The 12,135-nt window shown below is 34.1% G+C and overlaps 2 protein-coding genes across 2 annotated transcripts; one reads left to right on the top strand and one right to left on the bottom strand.

Annotated features, from left to right (window-relative positions):
* Window positions 1-56: 56 nt before the first annotated feature.
* Window positions 57-8,419, bottom strand: pou2af2 (POU class 2 homeobox associating factor 2). The gene is made up of 5 exons (XM_056456936.1): window positions 8,259-8,419; window positions 5,387-5,487; window positions 3,987-4,029; window positions 3,573-3,877; window positions 57-874 (listed from the first exon to the last, which is right to left on the bottom strand). Exons 1-5 carry the CDS (start codon window positions 8,269-8,271, stop codon window positions 458-460), a joined length of 879 nt encoding a protein of 292 aa, XP_056312911.1. The 5' UTR covers window positions 8,272-8,419; the 3' UTR covers window positions 57-457.
* A 1,633-nt stretch (window positions 8,420-10,052) lies between these two features.
* On the top strand, window positions 10,053-11,053 carry gig2o (grass carp reovirus (GCRV)-induced gene 2o). The gene is made up of 2 exons (XM_056456935.1): window positions 10,053-10,100; window positions 10,189-11,053. The coding sequence occupies exon 2, from the start codon at window positions 10,190-10,192 to the stop codon at window positions 10,838-10,840; it is 651 nt and encodes a 216-aa protein (XP_056312910.1). The 5' UTR covers window positions 10,053-10,100; window position 10,189; the 3' UTR covers window positions 10,841-11,053.
* Window positions 11,054-12,135: the final 1,082 nt, after the last annotated feature.

Genomic DNA, 12,135 nt, shown 5'->3' with positions numbered 1-12,135 from the left:
GAGTTCATTGTCAGAACAGCTGTTCTTTGATCTCCTGTTCTATGAAGATAACAGACTTTCTTCAAACCAAAACATGTTTATTTTTCAAATTCACGTTTATTTTAAAAGTCTAACATTATTGTTGTTCAGAAAAGTGTTCGTTTATGTTATATTTCCAGTCAAAATGTAAGTTTTTGGGAGTAATATTACACTTGAAAATGTCAGAAAGAGGGGGGAAATGAAGCATTGCCTCTAATTCATTCTAGGATGCTTGGAAATGAAAAACGCACAATTAAACCCTGAATTAACTAGACTAAGAGCACATATTTTACTGTATCTATATGTGGTATGCAGTTTTGTTATGACCAGCATTTCATCGTTATGATGAATCTACATAATCTCCTTCTGTGTAGGAATAGAGAGGCTGCATTATAGCAAAATGATTAGTCCACAGTTCTGTTATTGTCACTGAAGCCTCTTAAAAAGCTCTTCTAGTCTCATATGACAACCAGGATCCTGTTCCATCATCTTTAGCCCAGGATGTAGTGTCACTGAGAGACACCACTCCACCACTGGCCTCCTCTGAAGTGACGGCTGTCATCTTCACCACAGCCAGATCTCCAGGAGTCGACATGTACGGTGGGCAGGAGTAGCTGGAGGCAGAGGTGTAAGATGGTGCTGTGTACGGGACGTCCTCCAGAGGCTGTAGAGTATAAGGCTGAGAGCTGGATGGGATGGAGCTCCCGCTGCGACCAGAGGACAGACGGTATGGAGAGGAACTGCCTGAATCAGGCCCTGCTAGGGACGGTGAGTCTGCCACGGGGGCTGGACCCTCAGAACATAAGACTTCTGTCTGATTGACCGAGTCCTCTGATGGCTGGTCCCATGGGTCTCTCTGTAGCATAGAGAAACACCATTGGTTATTAATCTTTTCATTAATATGGGTTTGCTCCTATATTAATTTAAAAATACATTTCTGCATTAAATAAAATGTCATAAATATTTTGGGGTATTGGTGGTCCATTCTGCTGTGGCAATCCCTGATAAACCATCCTGAAGCTGAAGGAAAATGTGTGAGTGAGTGATCTGGAGTATAAAACCAGATTATTATCATTATTCTTTGAAGAAGAAGAAAAAAAGAATAAGAAGAATAAAATAAATAAATATATATACACAGTGGTCAGCATATATAAGTACACCCCTCACAAATCTCTCTTTTAAATTCATGTTTTTAATAGGAAGCTATACAATATTATATTTCTGCATATACATCTGATTAGTCAGTACTGAAGCCAAATCTGGAGCTAATCTAACAAAATAACTTACGATAATGGTCTAAAAACTAGTACAACCAAATTTATATGTTGTAAAATAAAATAGATACAAATTTAAAAAGAGAAATTAATCAAGAGAAGCAAAAAATGAAAAAAATGTGTTGAAATTTTGTAGGTTGTAATGTGTTTTTCGAATATTTTGCTTGAATTTAACTGTATTATCTTTTAATTTCTAAATATGTTTGGCAATTAAAATATTATTTTAATAAATATATCTGTTTAATAAATCTGTTTTGTTCAAATGCACCAAAATACATTGCCTATATTCACTGAGAAATGGATACAAATATTTATTTCCAAAATGGTCTGTTCTTAATCATGCCGAGCACTGTAACTGTGGTGTACACTATAAATGTATATGATATTTTAATGGCATCTTTTAAGGTATTGATCGCTACTCGTTTTTTTTCCAAAGTTTGGAGTTTGTAAGCTATTTTAGATATTTTATTGTTTTGATCAAAGGCTGCATTTATTTGATAAAAAAATACATTATAATAAGTAATATATTACAATTTAAAGTAACAGTTACAATCTATAGTAACTGTTTTCCATATCTGTGCATTTTTATATTTATTTTTTTATTTCTGTGATGGCATACTTTGTCAGCATCATTACTGTAGTCTGCAGTTTTACAGAATTTTTCCAATCTCTTCTAATCACATTTCTTAATATAGTTATATATAAATGTTGAAAACAGCTTTGCTGCTAAATATTTTAATAAGAACTGTGATACATGTTGATGAGGATTATTTTCAGTGGTGTAAAGTAACAAAATACAAATACTCAAGCTACTGTAATTAAGTAGTTTTTCTCAGAAATTGTAATTTACTAAGTAGTTTTTAAAATGTGTACTTTTCCTTTCCCTTGAGTACATTTTTAGTGCAGTATTGATACTTTTACTCCACTACTTTCCTTCAACCTGCAGTCACTACTTTATTTTTTATTCAGACCTGTGATTCCTGTCCAATCAAATCACACATAGAAGGTAAATGGGCACTTAATAAATGCAGCAAACTGTTTGGAAGCATTAAAAGTGTCCAAGTAGATGTCCAAAATCTTTACACACATTGACCCAGAGACTGTTTAGATGCATGTCGCTGATGAGAAGAAGACGGATGTTAACTCAATGATGATCGAAATGGCCTTAATCACCCAACTGGCACAAGACATCAGATTAACGTTGTACCCCAACATCGTGGGGATGTTGCAATTTGTTTGGAAATACAAATCGGGTTGACATCAGAACCCAACATCAGGCTGACATCAGTGTCCAACGTCCAAACTAAAATCAACCAAATATCAATGTCTTACGATGTTATTGCTAGACATTGTGTGGCCATTACCACTATGATGTCTATCAGATGTTGGATTTTGGTTGCCATACCTGACGAATAAATGTCAGTATTTGACGTCAATATGACGTTGGTCTAAAATGCTGGCTCGATGTTGGATTTTGGTAACTTTTTAACACAACCTAAAATCTGATCTAAATTTGATGTCATTATTGGACGTCAAAATAACATTGTCTTCAGATGCTAGCAAGACATTGAATTTTGGTCACCTGGCGTCACAACCTCAATTTAACCTAATATTAACATCTTATGACGTTGTGTGCCTGCTGGGCAATAACTAAATGCACTACAGAATGTTACGTTTACACGCATCCACAAATTAGATGTAAATGCATCAGCTTTCTACAGCGTAATACTCACCACTCACAACTCTTGAATGCTTTTGAAAGGTCTACTTTTAACTCATACTTCGAGTAATATTAACAAAAGATACTTTTACTCTACTTTCACTACATTTTAGGGCAACTAATAGTACTTTTACCCAAGTGTGATTTTTCAGTACTCTTTCCACCACTGATTATTTGCCAAATAAAAGTAAAAAAAAAAGCATTGCATTTGTTGTAGAAATCTTTTGTAGCTTGTATCCTTTCTGAATAAGCTACTAATAAAAGAATCCTACAGACCCCAAACTTTTCAAGCTTATGGTAGATGTCATGACATATGAGTCACCAAAAAACAATGTAAATGGCAATATTTATATATAAGGAAATAAAAAATCGAATTAAAAATATTTTTGAAAGTCATTCCAATGATATTGTTTCTCTGTGCCAATTATATCTATTATATAATTATAGTTGTGGTGTAGTCTCTGTGAGTTTGAAGACTGTCTTTACTGTTATCATTTTAGTCATTGACCTTATTTAAAAGGCCTTAACCAATACTAGCTGTAGGAAGTGTAATTATATACCAAGAGCAAGTGTGATGAAGACTCTCCAGACAGAGTTGGCAGTAGTGTTGGTAGTGAAGATGGTGGAAACAGTGACCCTCCGCTAGTGGTATAAGATGTTGGCCCTCTGTAATCTCCATATGAATCAGGAGTGTAGTAGCTGTCGATGAAGGCAGGATAAGTGGAAGGGTGGTCATATGAGAAGGCCTTGCTTCCCAGTGCCGAAGAGTATGTGTCCGCTGAGTACTGCTTCACAGTATGGCAGAGCTCCGAGTCTTGGAGGAAGGATCTTCTCATACTGTAGTAACCAGGAAGAACATGCGAACCTGCAAGAGGAAGCAGGAAATTCAGTGAACTCCCCATTCAAGATGAATTAGCTTCTCACTGCGCACACCTGCCAGATATAACTGGATAAGCTCTACCAGACGGACTCACCGGGCATTGGCACAAAAGCTGGCTGGGAGGAACTGCTGCTCGTCTGAAAAGCAGAAAGTTAGAGACTCCATTCATTATTGATACCAGCAGAGTTTGTCTATGTGTGTGTGTTTTTGATAAACTTCACTGTACGAAGTATAGTTAATTTCCAGAATTCTTACAATTGACTTTCACACTCAGTTAATGGTCACTATTGACTTCCACAATATTCTTGAAAGCCATGGTGACCATCAACTTCATATAACAATATTTATTTCAAAATATCCTCTAACGTGTTCAACAGAAGAAACTCATACAGGTTTGGAGAGTGTAACAAATGACAAAATTTTCATTCCGCATATGAACTGCGCCTCTAAGAAGAAAGCATGTAATAAAAACACACAAATCCCTCCGTAATATAAAAAGAAGGCAAAGAGAAACACAGTACCCCCGGTGGGCTTCTTTGTATTTACAGCCAGTGAGAATATGGAGAAAAAGAGAGGAAGGCGCAGGTTTTAGTGCTTGTTCTGTTGAAAGCCAGGCAAATCATGTGGGAGGATATTTGAATATGATTTGCCAGTGTCACAACAGTGCTCCCCCTCGCTCCATGTGTACACTTCCCTCCGGTGGAGTGTGTACTCTTCTCGTGAGATTTTGCCACAAGGATCTAAAGAAATCATTGGATGACTGGGAACATATCCCAGATGACTCTGAACGTGCTGGGAAGAACAGAGTGGAGTTAAGTTAATTTGTTTAGTAGATATCGTTCTTTGTTGGAGGCTTGCAGTCACTGCGTGGCATTAAAGTAGAGACTTTTTTTAATGGATATTTCATTAGGGGAATTACTTAACTATTTATATGGTGAACTTTATGAATGCTCTTTATGTATTATGTGAAATATGTAATGGCTACATCTCTGCTAGACTATTGTTCAGATATATGTTGAGGCCAACCACCACGTCTGATGAATTTGCATGAACTGACTGGTCTATTAGTTTCAATGAGGGGACAAAACCAAACAAAAGCAGACGACAACTTGCAGCAGGAGTTCACTTCTGCACAAGGACTGTCTGTTCTTTTGTATGTTGGTTGGAAATCCGTCAATGATGCCCTTGGTTAAGGCTTAGGTTTAACCGTCTAACAACAATGCCTGTCTGTCCCCTTTCAGGAAGGTCGGCCTGATTTTGGCAGGTGTGCCTGATATTTATCTCTTAATAGTAACAAGGACATGGCAAGAATGGGTTCTGTGAACACTGTCTGAGAGAGAACTCATGCTTTATACTTTGTACAAACAAGTTACTGTATTTAAATACTGGATACTTTGTAAAAAACAAACAGCAAAAAGCATTTATGGAAAAGGGATGATTAAGATAATATTTAAGAATATCAGGCGACAATGCAGTGCATGATGGGTAACTTACACTGAATCGGGGTGTGTTTGTTTGTCGTAATCGCTTCTCGGCCAGAAGATCTTTGACCGTATGCTTGACACGGACACCCTGGTATACTCTCTTGGAATACTCTGTGGGGAGAAATAAGTATATTTACAGTTTAAAAAGAAAATTCTGGCATCACCAAAAATTGTGCAGTGTTTGTATTGATATATTATAGCCCAAAGCAAAAATGCTGAGCTTAAAAAAAAACTGGTTAGTCTGATGCTCTTTGAGTTAAACTGTCAAGAATAAATGTAAACAAACAAAGAGAAAAAACATGTATAAATAAATATCTAAGTCCCAAATGCTTTCCAAATTGACAGTGGCTTATATCATGAGGGCATTTCTCTACTGGAATGGAAACACTTCCATTTGTTATTTGTGGACTGTTAACATGAAAAATAAAGCATTCGTTTCATTTATAGACTCTATTAATCTTGGTTAAGATTAATTTTGACATACAAATAGAACTTCGATTTGAATAATATATTAGTAAATGTTAATGCATATGTTTTCCTTGATCGTGAATGCAATAACTAATGTTAATGAATTTCATTTTGAAGTGTCACACATAAAACAAGCCTAAAAAATAAATAAAATGTAATTCTGCATTCACAGTATTTTTGCTTTTAGGATATTTTGCATAATTTTCCAGTGTTCACATAAACATCAGCTAGAAGTTTTACAAAAATTATGTCAAAGCATTTTGTAGATTCGGTAAAATTATCATTATTTACAGTTAAAGTCAGAATTATTAAACCCTTTTTAATTTTTTTTCTGTTTTAAATATTTCCTAAATGATGTTTTACAGCTGAAGGAAATTTTCACAGTATGTCTGATAATATTTTTTTCTTCTGGGAAAGTCTCATTTGTTTTATTTTGGCTAGAATAAAAGCTGTTTTTTATTTTTTAAAAAGAGTTTAAGGTCAAAATATTTTTAAGCTATATTTTTTCTCGATAGTCTATAGAACAAATCATCATTATACAATAACTTTCCTAATTACCCTATCCTGCCTAGTTAACCCAATTAACCTAGTTAATCTTTTAAATGTCAATTTAAGCTGTATAGAAGTGTCTTGAAAAATATCTAGTCAAATATTATTTACTGTCATCATGACAAAGATAAAATACATCAGTTATTAGAAATGAGTTATTAAAACTATTATGTTTAGAAATGTGTTGAGAAAATCTGCTCTCCATTAAACAGAAATTGGGGAAAAAATAAACAGGGGGGCTAATAATTCAAGGTGTTTAATAACTCTGACTTCAACTGTATATACTTGAACTGTTTATATCTTTATATTTCACAGACTTTTTTTTATTGTTGATTTTATAAAAGAGATTCATCAAAAACAAATATTTTATAGTTAAACACATTGATGAATCATTAATATTATACCTAAATTTGCATTTTATACCTGAGCATGCATTCATTTTGATATTTTGGATTTGTTTTGTTATTGGATCTTGCTTAGGGTCAACTACATGCATAGGGTAAACCATTGTTTGAAACTTTCCAAGAAAGTTTCTGCTTTCTTCTAAACATTTTATTATCCTTGTTGAATAAAGTGTTTTTAATTCATTGCTGGATTTTAAATAGACTATAAGCATGCATGCAACCTTTAAAAAAAAAAAAAAAAAAAAAACAGGAGCTCTTGAAATGAAATCTTCAAATTAATATGAATGTGTTGCATTTTAAAGAATATGCATTTTTCATAAACAATTCTGGTCAAGAAACTGGTTCATGGCTTAATTATTCTTTCCTGCTGTTTGCATGATTTAGGGGTCAGAATTGTGTCAGTTTATAGATTATATTAGTTTCCAAGGCTGTTTATTATCAGTTATCCATACAGTTCAGTTATTTAAAGTGACTATTTACACCATCTTCTACAACACTAATGCTAGATTTCAATAGAATACAGCACAGCTATTCTTGTGAACTCCTATATTAAATCTGTTTAAGTTATTTTAACTGAAGTATATTTAACCATGCTCACACCCAAGCCTGAGGAAAAATCATAGCTAAACACTTTGTTTAAAACAAACATTAAAATATGCAGTATTGTCAGGGTTTTAGAAATTCAAATTCAGATCCTTAGGCAAACAGCTGTTTTTGTCGTTTAGCAGCTGAATTACAGCCAATGTCTGTTTCAGTAGAAGACTCATATCTTGTCTTTCTCACTCTGACGCGCGCGCGCGCCTGTGCGATACACGAAGGGTGTGCCAACAATTGAGCTTGATGTAATAACTAATCCTTAACAGTCGAAAATATCAGTCCTTGACATATAAAAGTAAAAAGAGAAGGTTTGCAGTCTGATTTTTTTATTATAGTTGCCGATACGACTTCATTTACGCACACATCTTTAGCCTTGCCATGGCGATAACATTTAGTTTTAATGCATCGTACACATTCTTGGAAAAAAACCTAAACATTCAGAAAGCAAAAATAAATCAATACACAAATAAAAACCTTAAATGTATAAATAAAATAATAGGCTACAGAGGTGCAGATATTAGTTTATCTTGTTTTTGTTTTATGTTTATCAAAACTTTCAGAATCCATAGCCTAAAGCCTTTCATTTACACTGTTCGGTTACTGGACAGCTTTTTTAAATGAGATTTTTTGTAAAACGGTTATTATATTTACCTTGCTATTTTTTATTTAACGACTTTTATATTGAGATAAAAAAAATGTTAGACTTGTTAGATAAAAAAATGTATGCTTTTAACACAACAATACAATAGGTTATAAGCAGGTTTAATGCAACAGTCACCACTGCAATTAATGCATTATTAAAAACTGAACATTAAATCAAGTAAATAAAAACAGGAAAGTATTTTTGATGTCAATAATTCTCACCTGTCTCCATCATAATTTTAGCCGATCGCTGCCAGGTCTCTCAGTTTTTCCGTTTTGTTTTCTATTCCAGGAGAACTCATACCACGGTCATTATATCAAAGGAAGACAGGGAGATTTTAAAACCTATGTAGACATGTAGCCTATGGTCAAGCTCAGTCACCTCTATTCATATCCTTCACATGGTTTCGCTTGTGAAGCCTTCATAATTTGGTTAAATGCAAATAACTGGCTTGGAGACGTTTCTTAATAATTTGCATCTACTGTAGATCAGAGTACACTATTAAACCTGCTGAAAATGGGGAGCGTGACAGCCGTATTAAAAGCTGATTACGAGGAAATGAGGAAGAAAAAAATAGGAATTTCCTTAGAAGAAGACAAGAAAAGTGTATTAATGAAACGTATAAACATCTGGTTCTAACTTTTTCTTATAAAGAGCCCATGCGTCAAAAACGTTCTGTTTGGAAGAAGTTATAGGTGAGGGTATGGAGTACCCTAGTGGATAGGCTTTGTAAAGACTGTTTAAACCTGTGTGGTTGGCTGGCTGTCACATAAAAAAATTAAACACACAACTTTTTAAAAAAGTATGTTTTTTTTAAGTTGCTTAATTGCTGCCGTAACCTTTTAATAGTCTATAATGAAAGTGAAAATGTTATGATTTGCGTATACACTAAACCAAATAAAAATTGCAACGTTGATCCAGGAGTATTTTTAAGCCTTCAACTGCCTGCTCTACCAAATGGTTAACCATATTTTGACTGTTTTATTTAATGCCTGTTAAAGTCATTTGAAGAAGGACTGTTTTAAAAAATTATTTGCACACACAGCATTGCTGGTTTACAAGAAAATCAAACAAACATACTTCTGTTGCACTACACTTGATTTAGGTTTTATTGTAAAAAGAAAATCAAAAAACATGTTAAATGAGAATCTGAAATATTTTATGGCATAAACATGATTTAGTATTCAAAAATGTTTTATTTTGATTTTTTTTTTAATAAATTGGTCTTACACTTAATGTTTTCTTTTTTTATAGTGCATGTATTAATTCCGGTATTTATTTAATTTATTTATTTTTACCTTAAACCGACATATCAAACTCTACGAAATGACTGATATTTTAGAAATTATGGGATGTGTTGAAGAAAAAATCCATTGAGTGTTTACTAGCGCCAAGAGTTAAGAAATGCAATCATTGTTTTTCTGTTTAGTTAAAAGGCTAGTTAAAAGTTAAGGTTAATTTTATTTGATAACGATGCTTCAGAAGACCAAATAGTTTTTCAAATAAACTTTCATTGCAGCTCTTAAAGGATCCATTTTAGTATAGGAAAACTTTTTGATCATCTAAACCTGCTACATCTTAAAGGTTTTGTTCAAATGCAAACGTCATTAAATATAATCTCACTTACCTGCAATATATAAGATACACTCAAGCATAATGCCAAACATAAAAAAAAGACATGACATAAAGGGAATAAAACATTGATTTCCCAAAGAACCTTTCAGTTCTTAAAATAACCTTTTTTCTCAGTGCGAAGAACATAACAATCCAAATAATTGTTTTTCCACTACCAAGAATCATTTGTGGAATAAAAAGATTGCTCTTTGGCTGTTAAGGTTCTTTGGCTGAACCAGCGATACCAATACAATAAACTGTACTTTACTTGGTAAGTTTAGCTTGGAATTGTCAAAGACTCAAAAAAAGTGTCTTTGTGTTTCTGTCAAAGTTGTAACACTTGATTTGTTGAATCGACTACAGGTTTAGTAATCTCGCGATGCTTTAGTATATTTCCCAAGTAACGAAATCGAAAGTAGGAAGCTATTGGACCGGGTGGCAAAGAAAAGGTGAGAACATTTGTTTACTTACTCATACGAATATAAATTAGCTACTTGGCATAAATATCCGACTAATTCAGTCAACTCAATCATACAGAATGGAGAAAGAAGTGTCGTTTTTTGGCTGGAAAGCTGTGAAAGATCGCAGTAAGTCTCTGGCTGAGAACCAGGAGCCGAAGTCAGGCCGGGCGTACACAATGTTTCACGGCACATTATTAAAAAACGCCAATACCATCATTAATTCAGGATTCGTACCCTCTAAAGATGGACTGCTGGGCGCCGGAGTTTATGTCAGTCGTAACATTGATAAAGCAAAGTGCTACCCGCCCTATACCGACAAAAACGACAAAGTTGTTTTCAAACTGAAGGTGTGTGTGGGGAATGTGAAGAAAATAGACTGTGACAATCATCCTCTCCAGAAATCGTGGCACAGCAACGGGTACGACTGCGCGTGGGTTCCCCCGAACAGCAACATCTCCACCATCAAGTCTGGTCGCGAGGAGGACTGTGTGTGGGACCCCAAGCGTATCCAGCTGATTGACGTGGCGTGCTGTGTAGACCACGATAAGCGCAAGGAGCTTCGACGGCTGATTCGCAGTGAACTGAGACCCGAAGGCTGTGAACTTTGCCATCGCAGCACTTCTGATGGAGACCATAATATCCAGTCGTGTTGGGAGTGCAAAAAACAAATCTGCCCTTTTCAGGAAAAACACGTATGCAAAGCCAAGGAGTTTAGAGAAACAGTGTAAATAGTTCAGAATATCAGAATCGAAGGAATAACTTGTGAACAAATACACTAGTTCTTTATCTGTTTTGTTTGTAACTAATACTTAGTTTGTTCCCCTAGATATATTTTGTTTGTTGTTTTTACGTACTGTATTGTGATGTATAGGAATTTTGAGATATGTTCTTCTTGCGTGTAATTTTTAAGCATTAAAAAGCTGTAGCTACATGCAATGACACTTTGCTATTGTATTATTTTCATTCATTCATTCATTCATTCATTCATTCATTCATTCATTCATTCATTCATTTTCTTTTCGGCTTAGTACCTATATTAATCAGGGGTCGCCACCCTGGAATGAACCGCCTTGTGTATTATTTTGATGAAGTTATAGGCTATACAGAAATAGATTAGATTATTTTATAGATTATCTATATAAAACATGATCACAAGCTTATGTTTGTATTATATTTTATCTCCTATAAAGTAAAAATATTTTGCAAACAGTCTGGGATTGAAAGGGTTATTGTTTTTGAACTTCACAGATACTGTGATAGAGGGCGCAGTTCAGTCGTTTGAAGTTTAGTCTGTGGCGGACAGCTTGTTAGATGCTAATCTAATTACTGAAAAGTAAAGTAGATTAGACTCCAAACGTCGACAGCAACGACATGAAGTGCAAACACTATTATTGATAATATCGTAGACAGATTTTGGGAACATAAAACTGATGACGTACAATGAGGACGAGTGTGGTCATTGAAATAATTTAATGATCACTGGGAACTGTGACCTCTCTCTTGTTTTGTCTGAGTACTTCCTCTTATACAGTAAGTTGACCCTATTTTATTATTTGTTTAGTCATTTATTCTCTGTTAATCCCTGCTGAAAAACAACAAATCAGTATCAAACATAACAAGTTTTAATGGTTATGATGGTTACATTGGAAATTATATTAGTTTAAATGGAAACGATTTATCATGTGGACCTGTAGCGTTTTGCTTTTTATTGATGGTGTAGTAAAACCAATAAATCTTAATAGAACATGTCCAAAAATACAATAGATATGGTTATAATGCATTGGTATTAAAGGTTAAAATGTAATGGAGTGAAATTCTCTGTGATAGTCTGTGATGATAATAATGTAGGCAAGTTATAATAATGATGAAATAATGAAATGAAAACAAAACACTTAAATCACATTTTCCATGTATAGATGTTTGTCTGCAAAATATTAAATTTGTACAGTATTTCCTAAGCTTACTAACATAATCTAGTTGCCCAAATGACACCTATTTAACTACAGTCATTTATTTATTTATT

This window comes from Danio aesculapii, chromosome 5 (genome assembly GCF_903798145.1).
Source record: "Danio aesculapii chromosome 5, fDanAes4.1, whole genome shotgun sequence".
NCBI lineage: Eukaryota > Metazoa > Chordata > Actinopteri > Cypriniformes > Danionidae > Danio > Danio aesculapii.
Note: the sequence above shows the minus strand (reverse complement) of the source record. Positions and strands in the feature narration are given on the sequence as shown.